The sequence below is a fragment of the Culex pipiens genome, chromosome 2, assembly GCF_016801865.2.
Source record: "Culex pipiens pallens isolate TS chromosome 2, TS_CPP_V2, whole genome shotgun sequence".
Classification (NCBI taxonomy): domain Eukaryota; kingdom Metazoa; phylum Arthropoda; class Insecta; order Diptera; family Culicidae; genus Culex; species Culex pipiens.
Window position 1 is genome coordinate 180,911,024 of NC_068938.1, and position 18,065 is coordinate 180,929,088.

At 39.1% G+C, this 18,065-nt stretch overlaps 1 protein-coding gene across 1 annotated transcript; it reads right to left on the minus strand.

Annotated features, from left to right (window-relative positions):
* Positions 1-253: 253 nt before the first annotated feature.
* LOC120426616 (zinc finger protein 91-like) lies at positions 254-17,536 on the minus strand. The gene is made up of 7 exons (XM_039591408.2): positions 16,058-17,536; positions 14,372-15,997; positions 10,084-10,812; positions 9,317-10,021; positions 814-1,438; positions 626-753; positions 254-572 (listed from the first exon to the last, which is right to left on the minus strand). Exons 1-7 carry the CDS (start codon positions 17,325-17,327, stop codon positions 376-378), a joined length of 5,280 nt encoding a protein of 1,759 aa, XP_039447342.1. The 5' UTR covers positions 17,328-17,536; the 3' UTR covers positions 254-375.
* Positions 17,537-18,065: the final 529 nt, after the last annotated feature.

Below are 18,065 nucleotides of genomic sequence, written 5' to 3' on the forward strand. Positions count from 1 at the left end.
CAGTGTGTATGTAAAATAAGGGTGGTTCATCGTTGTTGCAAATTCTTCAAACAAACTATGGAGAAAAATCATTGGGTCCTGTCTAAATATTTTAGGAAAATTTTAATTGCACCGCAAAGTCCATGCTTCCCCTAGAAATGAGTTTGCGCCGTTACGCAGTCATTTTTGCCATTTTTTGTAGACTAGCGATGTAATCGCATTAACAAGCAGGGCATTTCTTTCTAAAGTATACAAATCGTTGTTTTTTTTTTTTCATTTCAGCGATAAACAAATGATTTTTCGCAAACGTAACCAAACGTTAAAATAAACATAACACATTTCAAAATTTCAATACGAAGCACAAACATAATAAAAAACAAATTCAATAACCTTACATTACATCCCTTCCAAGCTGTTCGCCGCATCGTGCGACCTGATGTGCAGCTGATAATCCCGCATACAGACCAGCTTAAGTTCGCAGATATCGCACGTTAGGGACACCTTTGTGCAGTTCTGCTCGTGGACCTCCCGTGCTGCTGACTGGAAGAAAGCCTCCTCACAGCCCTGGTAGCGACACTTGTACGATTTGATGCCTTTGGAAATGTAAAATGTACATTAGATGTTATGTAAATTTTGGTGTTCTTACCTTTGTGGCAATTCATATGGATTTCCATTGTTTTCATCGCTTTGAACGTAGCAGCGCAGATTTCACACTTGAGTTTCAAATCACTTGGGTCGATGTTGTGCTCCTTCAAATGCAAGAGGAAATTGGTCCTGCAAAATAGTAAAATTACATGAGATTCAATGCAAAAGCTTTACGATGTATCACATTACCTCTTATGGAACTGCTTATCACAGCTGGGACAGACATGCATTCGGTTCGATTGCTTTTTCTCGTTATCGTGCCGAAGATAGTGCACCAGCTGTGAGTTCCGAGTGCGCAGGACGACCTCACAAAGTCTGCACGGGAACTCCGTCCCTCGGCAGATTTTCTCGTGGCTCTTCAGCGTTTCCAAGCATGGACACAGCTTGAAACATCGCTGGCAAATTACTTGCCCATCGGCGTTACACACCAGCTCGTGATTGCCTCGCTGACGTTCGTTAATGTACGATTCACTGCACGCCTTCGAAATTCGACACTGAAAAGGTTTCTCCCGGTTGTGCCCGTCCAGATGCTCCTGCAGTGCTTCCACATCCGGCGAGATAACCGTACACAGCGTACACTTGAGATTCGACGGCGGTCCCTCCTCACTTCCGGCGCACTTTTGCTTGTGAATTCGCAGATACTGCAAATTGCTAAACACCTTGCCGCAGTCCTTGCACGCAATCAGTTCCACCTTGCGGGGCTGCTTGGGCGCGGCCAGTTTGCCACAGATGGCCTCGTGCTTGAGGCGGAAGCCGCGAGTGGTGAAGGTTTCCTGGCAGTCGTCGGATTGCCGGCACGGGAACATTTCGTTTGCTGAAAAATTAAGGGTATTGGTGAATTTGCGAAAAATTAACCCATTTGTTTTCCTAACAGTTTCACAGTTTATTTTTTTTAAGTTTTTATTTTTTTTTAAGTTTTTAAAGTTTTAAAATTTAATAAAATTTTGAAGGTTTTTAAAGTTTTTCGAGTTTTTCAAGTAATTCAAGTTTTTCAAGTTTTTCAAGTTTTTCAAGTTTTTCAAGTTTTTCAAGTTTTTCAAGTTTTTCAAGTTTTTCAAGTTTTTCAAGTTTTTCAAGTTTTTCAAGTTTTTCAAGTTTTTCAAGTTTTTCAAGTTTTTCAAGTTTTTCAAGTTTTTCAAGTTTTTCAAGTTTTTCAAGTTTTTCAAGTTTTTCAAGTTTTTCAAGTTTTTCAAGTTTTTCAAGTTTTTCAAGTTTTTCAAGTTTTTCAAGTTTTTCAAGTTTTTCAAGTTTTTCAAGTTTTTCAAGTTTTTCAAGTTTTTCAAGTTTTTCAAGTTTTTCAAGTTTTTCAAGTTTTTCAAGTTTTTCAAGTTTTTCAAGTTTTTCAAGTTTTTCAAGTTTTTCAAGTTTTTCAAGTTTTTCAAGTTTTTCAAGTTTTTCAAGTTTTTCAAGTTTTTCAAGTTTTTCAAGTTTTTCAAGTTTTTCAAGTTTTTCAAGTTTTTCAATTTTTTTCAAGTTTTTACAATTTTTAAAGTTATTAATATTTTTAAAGTTTTCGAAGTTTTTAAAGTTTTTAATTTTTTTCAAGTTTTTCAAGTACAGTGGTTGTTCGGTAACTGGGCGTTGTTTCACTGGGCTGCTTCTAAGCCAGGCGCTCGCCGAGCTCCCGTGGTGTAGTGGTACGGGTTTCGCTTTGTAAGCGGAAGGTCGATGGCTTGAAACCCATCTGGCGAGGCAAAAGGGGTAGGTGGCGGTCGAGAGGGGATATCGGCTGCTGCGGGAATTGACTTTGTCAAGTCCCAAGCCTCCCCAAAACCCATCACATCCAATCTCTCGGACGATCTGTTGGCGACTGAGTCTGAGCGTTGAAGAACTCTGTAACAATACGCAGAGAAGAGCTTCAAATGCTACTTTCGACTCGGTCACATGCTCTCAGGCAAAATTCGAGCTGAAGATTGGGCTATATGATCGGTAACGATCTCTAGATGGGTCAAAAATAAACGAGATTTCCCCTCAATCTCGCTCATCTCCACGTCCTCCGATCGGTCTCTCGTGCTCGTGTGGCATGGCATTTGGGGGATTGGTCTGGGGAATGAGAGGGGACAACTGCTCGAATAATTCGTCAAATACTGTCTCGCTCAAACAATAGCGCTACGGAAGACGATCGTTCGGCAGGCTGTGTATAGCAGCAAAACAGAAAACCTGAGAACAGATCATACTACAATAGATACGCAAGTGTCGCAGTGGTCCGTGTCTGTTCACAGTAAAAAAAAAAAGCCAGGCGCTCGATAACTGGGCCGTAGCCCAGTTAAAATGCAGACAAACGTCAAAAAACCAAAATTACCTAGGGGTTAATGGATGCAAAAATCATATTCAATAAATAAAAAAACTTTTTTCAAACTTTTGTTTAATTTCAAGTTACAATTAAAGAAATATGAAAAGTAAGCATTGTAAATAGATTTGAGTAACTTTTATTTTTATATTTCATCTGGAAAATATTATGCATCGGTGATCCCCTCGTTATTTTCTGTTCAGCCCAGTTAACGAGCAGCATTCGGTGACTGGACTCTCAGCCCAGTTACCTAACAACTACTGTATTTCAAGTTTTTTTTGATTTTTCAAGTATTTCAAGTTTTTCTGGTTTTCAAGTTTTTCGATTTTTTCAAGAATTTCAAGTTTTTCAAGGTTCAGGGTTGTTACGGAAAAGTCGAGAAAAAATCCGCGCCAGATCCGCGCCGACCCCAAAACCAAATCCGCGCGAAATCCGCGCCATATAAAAAAAGATGCGACATACATAGAAGAGAGTAACATAATTTAATAATTTAATAATTTAATAATTTAATAAATTAATAATTTAATAATTTAATAATTTAATAATTTAATAATTTAATAATTTAATAATTTAATAATTTAATAATTTAATAATTTAATAATTTAATAATTTAATAATTTAATAATTTAATAATTTAATAATTTAATAATTTAATAATTTAATAATTTAATAATTTAATAATTTAATAACTTTCTTAAAAAATTAAAAATTAACAAAAAAATCAATTGTAAAATTTTCGTAATTTTTCAATTTAATAATTCGTACTTTTTTACTTTTTTTGAGTCTGTAAGTTTTGACAATTTCAAATTATGAATTCTATTTTTTTATTATTTGAATATGTAAATTCTGAAATTTCAGATTGTTGAATTCCAGATTTCTTATTTTTTAAATTTTAACATTACATTTCGCTTTTAGACGGAGATTTTAGCAGATTTCTAAGTGGATTTCGTCATGTTGTGATAATTGGGAGTAGAATCAATTCTACCTGAATCAGAGTGGCAACAGATTTTTTATTTTTTTCAATAAACAAAAAAATTAAAAATTTAAATTTTTATATTAAAAAAACATAGAAAATCTATAGATTTTCATAGCTTAAAATTTTTAAAATTCTATAAATTTTTCGGATTTTGTTATTTTGATTTTTATAAAATTGGTATTTATTTGAATTGTGAAGCAGATGTTTTAAAAGTAATGAGTTGTAATGTTATGTTAAATTTATATAACAAATTTCAATACATTAAAAAAAATCGCTCCTTGAAGATTAGTTCAAAGTTTCGTATTAAGAAAAAAAAAACAATCAATAATTTTTAGAAGAAAATTTTCTTCATTAACAACTTCTTAGAAATTGATGTTTTCGCACTCAACGAAAAGATTGAATTCATTTAATTCCTAATAATATTTTCCTTTGTAATTTCCTTGGGCATGAGTAAGGATCTTGTCGCCGCTAGCGGGTTGGCTCAATTATAAAATTAAATATTGATAATATTACCCTATTATCCGGCCAACACTTGCGATCGGATCTCTACATTGTGTCTAGGTGTAAATTCCTAGCTAGGAGTGATCAGTGTTAGAGATGGTCCCAGGGCTTAAGTAGGAGTTCATTGAAGCAAATAGTCTCCCCTCCCTTTTAAATTGAAAAAATGAACTCTGAAAACAAGCGCTTACTCACAATAAACAGATGCCTCTTCTAGGCCTGGTAGGGCTGCAGAAAACATAGATATATAAGTATATTATAAGCTGTGTATTGTTTTGATATGTCAAAATTTCCATAGAGTCTCGGTCAATCAATAATGTAATGACATCGGACAAAATTCGTTAATCTGTTGAACTAACGGTTGACGGATTATGGTTGTATCTACCATTGTTGCGAATCGAGGGTCTACTGGAGCCTTGACGATCAAATGGAGCCTAACATTTCAAAAGGGCGCATGGGTTTTGTGAACAAGAGTGTCTCCTTCACTTAAATGACAGTTTACATAAGGTATTATAGAGATACACTCTTGTTTGCAAAGCTTGTGTGCCCTAATGAACTGGAATGCACGAAATAGTCGTCTTAATGACGAGTGTTCAACTTATGAACTGTTCATTTATGTTTATTGGTTTTTGGAAGCGGCAAGGCTGGTTTGAAAAGGTCCTTTACCTTATTTGGCGTTGTAATAAAACATTTGAGGATTTGAGATTAAATTTACATTCAGGCAGTTTAGTTTAGGTTGTTGATTAAAGTTAGTTAGGTTTCCGTAGATGAATAATTGGATTTAAATTATTAGTTGATTTGGTCGAAGTGTCTGTTTCTATTTGTAATGTACGACAGGACTACTGACAGACGCGACAGGTCGGCAGTTAGTTTTCATCTTTTGCTCTCTAGTATTTTTTTTATTTCCTTTAAATTTGGAATACATCTTAGGTTTCTTTAGTATAGATCTCCGATAAGTTACATTTTTTTATTTAATTAACTAATAATTTAATTTATTCCGGGCCTTTTTACTTTGAATCACAATTTAAGATTTTCTTTATTCAGTGTTAAACTTAGATTACCGTAACTGCTCATGTCATCCAAGTTCTTACTACTCACACCAACACTAATTTTCTTTCACCTTCCTCCTCCCGATCCCCTATATCTTCCGGTGTTGTTCATTTTGTATGCAATGCTAGTTCGGCCACTACCCTTTTTCCACAAGAAACCGAACTTGGACTGACTTGAGGCCGCGCCTCCACCTTGCTCCGTAAAACGAAACGAAAACGAAGATACTGCTGTCCTTTTTCTTCTGTTCTTTTCGAACCAGTTCCAGATCAAGATCGAGAAATAAAACCAGAACAACCAAAGAAAGCAGCTTACACCAGAAGAAAGGAAGACGAACACTAAAAGGACGATGAGAAACTACAGCGTCTGCGTGATGTTCCGGATGCGGCTGTAAGCGATTGAAACTTCAACCTGGGGATCGCCAAGGCATGTAGGCCATCAAGCAATTGCAGCTCCCGCAAAAAGTGCCTTTTCCCAGTGATCGGTAAGATGGGTATTACCCAAGGTATTACCCATCATCAGGTATGTGACTTTAGTTGTCTTTATTATTTATAGTCGGCTCACTGGTTGTCAATGTCTCTATGTATTCCTCCTTCTGTAGAAGATTTATTTAGTTCTTCAAATTTCATTTTTCGATGCTTTCTTTTTTCCATTTCTCTTTATCCCAACTTTTCTCTATTTTGACGGTCTATCTGATTTTATTTAAACTTTCTTTTTGTTAATATGATCTCAATGACGATCACACCTTGCTTATATTTTCTAATCGAATCGGCTTTTGGATTCTTATATTATCTGTCTCGATGGTCCCTTTAGTTATTGACAACCAGAGATTCGACTCTTTATATTTTTCCTAACTTTACAGGTTATATATACTAGAGTTTAACAAAAATGACTTTTTGGCGGGCATTCAGGGGTTTGTTCAGGTGGGCATACTGAGCCTAAATCCCAAATATGAGCTTGATTGGACGTAACAGGAGCTGGCGCTCCGCCCTTCAATTTTAAATGGGATTTAACCCGTAAAAAAAGAATTTTTCAAAAATGTCACTTTTTGAGGCATATTGGCCACCAATGCGTTTACCAAAAACATCACTGGCGTGTAGGCCAGGTCCTTGCGCATCTTTTGGTATATATAACATTGAAGTTTGGAGCATCCTGGAGCTCGGTACAGACCTTCAAAGTTTGGCATTTTTACGAAAAATCGGCCCCGGCAAAAAAGATATGCGTCGCACCTCGCGACGCCCGAGACGCCATTCGATTTTGCTGGGACCGATTTTTCGAAAATATGCCAAACTTTGAAGGTCTGTACTGAGCACCAGGATGCTCCAAACTTCAATGTTATATATACCAAGGGATGCGCAAGGATCTGGCCTATACGCCAGTGATGTTTTTGGTAAACGCATTGGTGGCCAAAATGCCTCAAAAAGTGACATTTTTGAAAAAATCTTTTTTTACGGGTTAAATCCCATTTAAAATTGAAGGGCGGAGCGCCAGCTCCTGTTACGTCCAATCAATCTCATATTTGGGATTTAGGCTCAGTATGCCCACCGGAATAAACCCCTGAATGCCCGCCAAAAAGTCATTTTTGTTACATCCTAATATATACAGTAATTTCCATTGAAAAAAGTTTTTCTGGCATTTTCCCTTATAATTAATTTTGCGTTTATTGCTTTGTTGGAACAGTCAAGTTGTCAATCAGTAAAAGTCCGTTAGCGTATGGAAAATGTACTCCGTTTGCACGTGCTACTTGATCCTGGTTTTGGGAGTTTTAACAGTTTTACTTTAAAAAGTTAGAACCTTCAAAACTAGTTTTGGGTTGCTCTTGCAGACGGGGTTTTTATGACACTGTGGGGAGCGGCGATAGAGAACGAAATATCAAATTAGAATATTTACAACAATACACACTCTCACATACACAATCTCATTATAACCTACCCAATCATGTCCTCTTTCCCCGCTCCCCATGGGGTGTAAGTGGCACTTCACAGGCTAACACATTCATTACCTTTCCTTGACACAACCGGACTTGGACTGACTTGATCCTAGCTGTCCCACCTCGCTCCGCAAAAAAAAAATCTTTAATTTTCCAGTAAATTTATTTGATTTCCATTAAATTAGTAATATATCCTAGGTTCCTTTTGTATAAATCTCAATTTAGTTTTTGATTGAATCATAATTTCAGATTTCCTTCATCAGTGTTAAGCTTAGATTACCGTAACTGCTCATGTCATCCAAGTTCTTACTACTCACACCTACACTAATTTTCTTTCACCTTCCCCCTCCCGATCCCCTATATCTTCCGGTGGTGTTCATTTGGTATGCAATACTAGTTCGGCCACTACCCTTTTTTTCCACAAGAAACCGGACTTGGACTAACTTGAGGCCGCGTCCCCCACCTTGCTCCGTAAAACGAAAAACGAATAATATTTTCCTTTGTAATTTGAAAGAAATTCTATCGTTCTCAATTATTTTGATTATCAAGATTGCTATCCGCGCGAAATCCGCGCCTGAGCAAAATTAGCCAGCCATTCCGCGCCAGATCCGCGCGATACGCGCCATCCGCGCCATCCGCGCGATCCGCGCCGTCCGTAACAACCCTGAAGGTTTTAAAGTTTTCCAAGTTTTTTCAAATTTTCGAAGTTGTTCACATTTTTAAAATTTTCAAGGTTTTCAAGTTTTTCTAGTTTTACAAGTTTTTCAAGTTTTTTGAGTTTTTCAAGTTTTCCAAGTTTTTTCAAATTTTCCAAGTTTTTCACGTTTTTCAAAATTTTTCAAGTTTTTCATTTTTTTTAATTTTTTCAAGTTTTTAAAATTTTGTATGTTTTTTACGTTTTTGTTTTAAATTTTCCAAGTTTTTCACGTTTTTTTTTTATTTTTCAACGTTTTTTTATTTCTTTAATTTTTGAAGTTTTTCAAGTTTTTCAAGTTTTTCAAGCGCTTCAAGATTTTCAAGTTTTTCAAGTTTTTCAAGTGTTTCAGGTTTTTCAAGTTTTTCAAGTTTAACAAGCTTTTCAAGTTTTTGAAGTTTGTTTGTCAAGTTTAAGTTTGGCAAGTTTTTCAAGTTTGTTTGTCAAGTTTGTCAAGTTACTCAAGTTTATCGAGTGGTTCAAGCTTTTCAAGATTTTTATGTTTTCAAGTTTTATGTTATTAAGTTATTAAGATATTAAGATATTAAGATATTAAGATATTAAGATATTAAGATATTAAGATATTAAGATATTAAGATATTAAGATATTAAGATATTAAGTTATTAAGTTATTAAGTTATTGAGTTATTAAGTTATTAAGTTTTTATGTTATTAAGCTATTAAGTTAGGCCGTAGCAAATATTTTTTGAAGTTTATGTCCCTCGACTCTATTACAGGCCAGGGTGTGACATAAACTTTGAAAAATATTTGCAACGGCCTTTTTAAGTTATAAAGTCAATAAGTTATTAAGTTATTAAGTTATTAAGTTATTAAGTTATTAAGTTATTAAGTTATTAAGTTATTAAGTTATTAAGTTATTAAGTTATTAAGTTATTAAGTTATTAAGTTATTAAGTTATTAAGTTATTAAGTTATTAAGTTATTAAGTTATTAAGTTATTAAGTTATTAAGTTATTAAGTTATTAAGTTATTAAGTTATTAAGTTATTAAGTTATTAAGTTATTAAGTTATTAAGTTATTAAGTTATTAAGTTATTAAGTTATTAAGTTATTAAGTTATTAAGTTATAAGGTTATTTAGTTATTATGTTTTGACAATATTGGGTTATTTGTTTTAAATTATTAATTTTTATCAGTTAATTTTTAAGTTAAGGTAAAGGCAAATTTTATATCGAGTTGTTATTTGACATTAAGGATATTTAAGCCAAATTTCCAAACCATCCCAACCCAACCACCTACCTTTATGCTCATTCACGTGATACTTCAACTCGTTGACCGCCTTGAACGTGGCCGTACAATGCGGACAGGGAAACATCTTCGCCGCAGTCGACGTCCCGCCCTGCTCGACCTTCTTCAGATGTTCCTCCGCCTTGCTGGTACCACACAGCTCTTCGTGGGCCCGCCGATGATAAGGATTCCCGAACCCCTTTGTACAGCCCTCCTTGCGACACTCGAACGGTTTAGCGCCACTGTGCATATTTTCGTGAAATTTTAACGAAAGCGCCTTCGCAAAGGCCGCCGGACACTCGGCGCAGCGGTAAATGAACTTGCAAAGGGCGGGATGTTTTTGCAGCTCTTCCTGAGTGACGAATTCCTGGCCACAATTTTCACAGCTGTACCGTTGCCGGTTCGGCGTCACCGGATTGCGGGTTGGCTTTTCCCACCATCTTGCGTGCTGGCCGGGATTTTCGTGGTTCAGCAGGTGCTTCCGCAGGCCGAGGACATCGCTGTAAGTTGCGTCGCAAAGTCGGCACATGAACTCGTCTCCTTGGCAGGAGTCTTCGTGGTCTTCGAGGGAGTCGGGGTTCGGCAAGAGTTTGAAACATTTTGAACAGATGGTCTGACCTGCGGCGGTGCATTCCAGCTCGTGATCGATTCTGGTTCTTTGTTGCTTGAAAGATTCCAAACAGTTTGCCGATGCGCGACATTTTAGAAGTTTCTCTCCTGCAAAAAAATTGATTTTATTATTATTCAACTTCAAGAGTAGTTCCTAATGGTCAACTTACGATTATGCTCATCCAAATGCTTCTGCAGTTTCTCCACACTATCGCTAACCTCCGAACAAACCGTACACCTCAATTCTGCGGGAAGCTCCACTTCCGGGCCGCAAAGTTCTCTGTGAACGCGTAGCAACTGCTTGCCGTTGCACACTTTTCCGCAGTTCCGACAAGCCACCAGTTCAACCTTGACCGACTTGCCCCCAAGTCTCCTCGATTTGCCACAGATGACTTCGTGGTTCCGACGGTACTGGGCATTCGCAAACCGCTCCGGACACTCGGCCGACAGTCGGCACTGATATGGCAACGCTTTGTCACAGCTTGAAGTGTGCTTGTTCCGAAGTTCGCTCGAGTTGAACTCTTTGCCACAGGCTTCGCAGAAGAACCTAAGGTCTACCGGCTGTTCAAACGTAACCTCCAACAGGTCTTCCTCGTCTACAGGTTTTTTCTCCTCAACCTTAACATCAACGCTCTCCACCTTCACTGAGCTCGGCTCGACCTCCTTCATGTAACTCCACTTGATCACCTTTTCCTCCTGCTCCATCTGGAATCCCTCGCAAACGTGTAGCATAGTTTGCCGGTCCAGCTCTTTGCCGCAGCGGCGACACTTGCCATCCTCGGGATCCGTTTTCTTCTCGGGGCCGCCGCGACATATCCGTTCGTGCTTGTTGCGCAACCACGGATTGTGGAATGCGGCCGGACAGTCGTCCCGTACGCGGCAGCTGTACGGGTTCACACCTGGAAAAATGGAATAAAATAATAAAGTTTTTTTCCAGAGTCAGAAAAATTTCAAACTTTTCAAGAAGGCTTAATTTATGTAACCTATTTTTTCCGTGTTTTATTTAATATTTGTACAATTCAAGACTCGATTATTCGAAGTCCTCAAAAAAATTCACTTCGGATAATCAAATCATAAACTAAAAAAAATATTTGTATTTTTTGGATCTCAATCTTTATACTGCCGTTCTACGCATAATTGTCCCATGTTCAAAAAAGTGCAACTGAGAAAAACGCGATTGAAATTTTTCTACCGATTTCTGTGTTTCTACGCATAATTGTCCCGTGGTTCCTATTCGCCCTATGTGTCCCTAATCGCCCCAGTTAGCAGTTTATCACCCTTAATTGTGATTCTGTTGCTATACAACAGATAAACAAGACATAATGGTTAGTAAAACTAATGATTCCGTGTAAGAAAATACTTGGTGGGACAATTATGCGTAGAAGTTTAACGATGGGACAAACAGACTTGGTGTTGTTTTCAATGAGTTTCCGAACAAAGTACCAGATTTTATGTTTTTTTTAAAGTACACATCAAACTAAACTTAAAAATGTAATAAAGTCAAAATCGTCCAAAACTGACATGGGACAATTATGCGTAGAACGGCAGTATAGGCTACCTAAAACATGTTAAATCACATACCATACTAGTTATAAGAATAACAGTGTTAAAATCACAAAAAGCTAACTACAGAGATGACGAGCAAAAAGCTGACCACTCGCACTTTTTCGTGTTTGACAGTTTGCCAAACTAGCAAACAAAGCAAAACGTATGCCGGCTGACGTTTGTACAAACAAATCCAGGCAAACAAACAAAGCGAACTGGCAAACTGTCAAAAAGTGCGAGTTTGTTTGTTTGCGGTAGTGTAATGGCACTTTTACTTACTTGACCGTTGCAAATATTTTTCAAAATTAGCCCGAAAAATCAGGGGGCAAAATTTTAATGAAAACGGAGGTTTAATCAACTGAAAACCAGTTAAAATGCATTTTCCTGCGTTTATAATCATATTTAGCATGTTTGAACTCCTTTAAAAACATTTTGAATTTGTATAAAATACCACTGAGCAATCACAGAGTAAGACAGTTTCCACTGTCTCTTGATTTTTGGTTCAACTTGGTGGTACATCGCAGGTACATCGCAGGTACATCGCACGCCTGCTACCAGCAAACCTTATAAGGCTTTCTAGGCCCAGTGAAAAAATATAATTTAACCCAAAAATTACGAACTTCTCGTCAGTGTTCTGATGCAAACAATGATCGAGCTCGAGCTGTCACAGCCCTGCGAAGTATGTTGGCTGACTTATCGGGCGGTCAGTCAAAAAAACCAGCTAGAAGTCGCCTGACAAAAAACTTTTGCTAGAAAGAGATAGGAAACCTGATGCAAACAAACGTCCAGCTGTAATGTAAACATACTTTGCATGTGTTGGTAAAGTTCTGACTAGAAAGCCTTATGGAGCCAAAAAATGAAATGACATTTCTTCGGACTGGTCAATTCTCTACGGAATCGGCCGATTTCGACCATTTTTATTTTTTGTATTTTTTGATCTGGTTCAAACTTTGTGGGGGCCTTCCCTATAACCAACTAAGCTATTTTGTATCATTGGTTCACCCATACAAGTCTCCATACAATTTTGGCAGCTGTCCATACAAAAATGGTACGTAAATATTCAAACAGCTGTAACTTTTGACTGAATTTTCTGATTAATTTAGTGTCTTCGGCAAAATTCTAGGTATTGTTGAGGACTATTGAGAAAAAAATAGGTACACGGGAAAAAAAATTGCAGATTTTTTAATCAACTTTTTTATCACAAAAACTCAATTTCCCAAAATATGTATTTTTTTATTTTCTAGATTTTTTGATATGTTTTAGGGGACAAAAATCCGCAACTTTAGAGCCATAGAGAAACATGGTCAAAGAATCTTCCGCCGAGTTATGATTTTTTGGAAAAATAGTGATTTTTGGAAAAAATCGAAATTTCATGCAAAAACAAATTTGACGTATTTTTTAATGTAAAATTGAATTTCCAATCGAAAAGTACTCCACAGATTTTTTGATTAAGAGCTCTGTTTTCAAGATTTAGCCACCGAAAGTTTGATTTTATTTCAAGACTAACATTTTAAAAGGCCCAAACATTTTAAATTACACCCATTCAAAATGCTAGTCTTGATTTAAAAATTTGCAAATATTTTTTTCTGAAAGATCGGAAAATTTCGCGAATGTTTAATGTTTTAACATTGAAAATCGGACCATTAGTTGCTGAGATATCGACATTAGAAAATTGTGGGTTGTTTTGTCGAGACTTGGAAAACTTCAATTTTCGTGTTTCTTTTTCTTAAAGCGGCTGTATCTCAGCAACCCGAGGTCCAATCTTCAACATCTCTTAGACAATTTTATAGCAAATTTTCTGAACTTTTCAAAAAAAATATTTTCAGAAATGGTCACTCATGGTCACTATTTTTAAAAATCGAAAACTGCAAATATTTCGTTAAAATCAAACTTTCGGTGGCTAAATCTTGAAAACAGAGCTCTTAATCAAAAAAACTGTGAAGTACTTTTCGATTGGAAATTCAATTTTACATTAAAAAAATACGTCAAATTTGTTTTTGCATGAAATTTCGATTTTTTCCAAAACTCACTATTTTTTCAAAAATTCATAGCTCGGCGGTAGATTTTTTGACCATGTTTCTCTATGGCTCAAAAGTTGCGGGTTTTTGTCCCCTAAAACATATAAAAAAATCTCCAAAATAAAAAAATACTTATTTTGGGAAATTGAGTTTTTGTGATAAAAAAGTTCGCAATTTCGCAATTTTCAGTGTAAGAACGGGCCTTGACCGATCTTATGCACCAGGTTCCCAACGAACACGCACTGCCCTTACACCTACATCTCACCCTTGCTCTGAGTCAGTACGAGCAGCACGCTAGAACACGCTTTGTGATAAAAAAGTTGATTAAAAAATCTGCAATTTTTTTTCGTGTACCTATTTTTTCTCAATAGTCCTCAACAATACCTACAACTTTGCCGAAGACACCAAATTGATCAGAAAATTTAGTCAAAAGTTACAGCTGTTTGAATATTTACGTACCATTTTTGTATGGACAGCTGCCAAAATTGTACGGAGACTTGTGTGGTTGAACCAATGATACAAAATGGCTTAGTTGAATAAATAAAAATGGTCGAAATCGGCCGATTTCGTAGAGAATTGCTCATGTTAGAAAATGAAACATTTGTGAAATTATCTGGTCTTGTCAATAAAAAAAATAAAATTGTTAAATTTGGTCTAGAATACGAAATGAGAAAAATGATCTATTTGTAGACCTTTTCAAAGGTGATGTTTAACTTTTCGAAAAAAAAAATGTTTTTAGGTCGAAAAAAATATTTCAATGTCAATTTAAATTTCCTTTCAAAAAGAACTCTATGGCAAATCTAAAATCACTTAAGGAGCGTTCTTTTATTACGTTACGTAGTTGAGGGAGAGGGGGTTCGAATTAATTACGCAATAACGTTCAAAGCATACTCACCGGAATGCCTGTTCATGTGAAACTCGAAGTGGTCAATCACGACAGACTTCCTGCAAACGGTGCAGGTCTTCTTCGTGCCACAACTCTGCTTATGACTCTGCATCAGTTCCGTGGATGCAAAGTCCTCTCCGCAGCCCACACAGCTCGTAGTGCTCCAGGTTGCCGGTGCAGGATCTTCATGGTTCTCTATCGGTTTTGATTCGCACTCCTGTTCCCCCACTGGCAAGTTCGTGTCTTCCGGAAGCTCTTCCAAATCCTCCCCCGAATCAGCGCCGAACTGCCGGCCAACACAAAGCGTCTCATGACTTTGCAAGTGAACAGCTTTGGTGAAGCTTTTCCCACAACCCTCACACGTAATCTGCCCGGAACCGTCGCTAGTTTTGGCTCGGAATGGGCAGCCCCGTTCGTGCGTGTTCCGCTGACCCGAGGCATGAAAGCGGGCTCCACACTGAACGGACTCTCGACACTGGTACGGCTTGACGTTGTTGTGTCGGTTCAGGTGAGCTCGCAGGGCATTGTGCGAGTGCAGGACTCGATTGCAAATTCCGCACGTTTTGCTAACGTTGCAGTTGTTCTGGTGCTTTCGAAGCTGTCGCACCGTCCGGCAGTCCTGTCCACAGCGATCGCACAGCGTCAGCGTGTTTGCTTTGAGCTTTCCGGCGGGGTTTTTCCTCCGGAGACAGCGCTGCTCGTGTTGGTTGCGCGCTCCGGGGTTGGAATACTTGGCGGGACAGTTGCTACAGTGGTAGGGCTTGAGTCCTTTGTGTTTGTTCATGTGGTATTGCAGTGAAGTAAAGGACGCCATCGTGCGGCCGCAGATTATGCAAACCGTTGGGACGTTGCACCTCACCTGGTGTTGGCTTAGAGCCACTGTGGAAGCGAACTTGCTGCTGCAGCTGGGACATTCGAGTGACTTCGGTTGACCCGACTCATCGCTGCCACCCAGACGGGCACAGTCGGTCTCGTGGTAATTACGCTTGATGGAATTGTAGAACCGGGCCTGGCAACCGGGCGTGACACGACACTGGTACGGATTGACGCCGTTGTGTTTGTTGAGGTGGAATTTCAACGATTCCCTCGTGGCAAACTTTTTCGCGCAGATCCAGCATTCTCTCGAAGCGACGCAGCACTTCCGATGCTCGGTAAGGAAGGCCTCGGACGCAAAGGCCTTGTTACATCCAGTACATCGCTTAACTTCCGATTTCTGAGCTTCCTTCTGCTCATCAACCGGCTCGATTTCAGGCTTGATGTTCGCCGAAGAAGGCGCCTCCGAGATCGTCTGATTCTGGGACGCTTCCGTCTGAGCTTCGATCTGCACATCATCAGGCTCCACTTCCTGCTTGATTTGCACCGAAAAAGGCTCCTCCCCATTGGTCTGGTTCTGGGACGTTTCCATCTGCGCATCATCAAGCTCCACTTCCTGCTTGATGTTCACCAAAGAAAGATCTTCTGAGTTCGTCTGGTTCTGGGACGCTTCCATCTTCACCGAACTGACGACTGGAGTCTCGACATCAATTATCTTCTTGTTGTTCTTCTTGCACACTTTTTTGTGGGTGTTGCGAGCCCAGGGTGAGTAGAATCGAAGGCCACAGCCGGTGCCCTCGCGGCACTCATACGGTTTGATACCTGAAAATTGATAAAATAGTTGAAATAACTCTCCGCTTCAGCAGCTGGCGTAAAACTCACCTCTATGCATGTTCATGTGATAAGCCATGCTTTGGGTAGAACGCGTTGTGTTTCCGCAAATGGCGCAGGTCGTCGTCAGGCCGCAGATCATTAGGTGCGAGTCTCGCTTCTGGGCTGTTGAAAAAACCTTATTGCAGGTTTCGCACCGGAATGGCTCTTCCGCCGTGTTGATTGGGCCCATTTCCGCATTGCATTGCTGTTCATGCCGTAAGCGCCGGTATGGATTTGAGAACCGCAAGGGGCATCCGGGCGTAGTGCGACACTCGAACGGAAGCAGTCCGTAGTGCGAGTTCATATGATAGGTCAAACCGAGGTTGGTTTTGAATTCCTTGCTGCAAATTGTGCACGTCGTCGCGAGTTTGCATTGAATCTGATGGATTCCGAGTGCCCCGGCAGATGGAAACCGCTGGCCACATCCTTGGCACAAGCTTTCAACCTCTGGTTCTTGCTTTAGCGCCTCAGCTTGGCCGGAATCAACCTTCAACTCAAACTGGCACAATTTAAAGTGTTTCAAGAGGTGGGCATGGTTGGCAAACTTTTCCCCGCAGTTCAAACACGGAAGTTCTTCGCTCACGCTCTGTCCCGTCTCGTTGCACTTTGCTTCGTGAGAGTTACGAGCTTCGGGACCGGGAAACCTTTCACCACACCCACCTCCCTTGCGGCACGGAAACGGCGCAAGCCCTTTGTGCTTGTTCATGTGATAAACCATGCCTAGGACGGATTCCGTCGTAATTCCACAAATCTGACACCGCGTGGTCAGGCCACACTTGGACTCGTGAACAACCCGCATCGTCATGGTTGGAAACGACTTATCACAAACCGAACACCGCCTCTCCTTCACTTTCGCCCCTTTTCCACAAACAACTTCGTGCGCACGCCGATCTTGCATTCTGGTAAACCTTTCCGGACATCCGGTCTTGACGCGACACTCGTACGGTTGAACACCCTTGTGCCTGTTCTCCATGTGCAGCCTCAACCCCCGGGGCGATTTCAGCAGCAGGCCACACTCGGGGCACGCGATCTCGGTGCGGCAGCTGGCCTGATGCCGCACGAGGGCGGCCTCCGCGAAGAAACTCTTGCCGCAGCCGCGATCACACCCGAACGAACGAATCGGTTTGGCGCGAACCGAGCGCGGTGGTTCTGGGGCAACGACCACCCGTTCCGGTGGAATGTCCAGCGGGACTTCCTCCTTGATGTCTTCCGGTGCCAGCAGCATCGAGGTGGAGGGGTCTGGTTCCATCCCGGACGAGGTGCCGGGCACGTTGTCCATTGCACTTTTTCTTGTTTACACTTTTTGCATTGAGCTTTAGCAAGAAGTCAGAATGTTTTAAAGTATCACCAAGTAATGCACATTTTCACCAATATACAACTTCGATTTCGCCGTAAATCTTTAGAAAGACTTCAATATTAAATATTATTTTTTTGAAGAAATTTGTTGAAAATTTGCGAACGACTTGACTCAACCTCGTCAACTTGGAAAATGTTTGACATTTCTCGCTCCCAAACCAAAACAAAGTTCAGTTTCCGTTCGTTCCACAATCAGCTGTTTTTTTGTTTTTGAAATAATCATGATGATGATGATGATCATCTTGTTTTTGCAAGTGCAGTTGCACCGGTTGCACCAGATTAACACACGGTACCGTTAGCTGGCGTAATCAATCAAATGCCAATATTAGGGCGTACCAAAAAATATACGAATATTGGGAGAAAAAAGTTTTTTTTTGTGATTTTTTTTAAATCACTCTGCAAAACGAGTCAAAAACTTTTGCAACCCGGAAATACCTAATGCATGTAGCTTGTGGGAAATTTAACGTTATTTTTTTCTTTTTTAACATTCAATATATGTCCTCGCATAGCCGAGATATTTGCATTTCAGTGAACAAAAAGTCACGAATTTTGAAAATTCTTTGTATATTAGCTTTTCAGCCTAAAATATTGGCGGTATTTTGAGAATTTAAGTTTTTTAAGAATTTTAGTGTTTTAAGAATTTAAGGGGTTACATACATGT

Bases quoted from the DNA above. Each gene is read 5' to 3' on its own strand.
- LOC120426616 (XM_039591408.2), bottom strand. From the start codon at position 17,327: ATGGACAACGTGCCCGGCACCTCGTCCGGGATGGAACCAGACCCCTCC. The intron at 15,998-16,057 runs GTGAGTTTTACG...ATCAATTTTCAG, and splicing joins TCACATGAACATGCATAGAG to GTATCAAACCGTATGAGTGC. The intron at 1,439-9,316 runs GTAGGTGGTTGG...TTAATTTTTCAG, and splicing joins TCACGTGAATGAGCATAAAG to CAAACGAAATGTTCCCGTGC.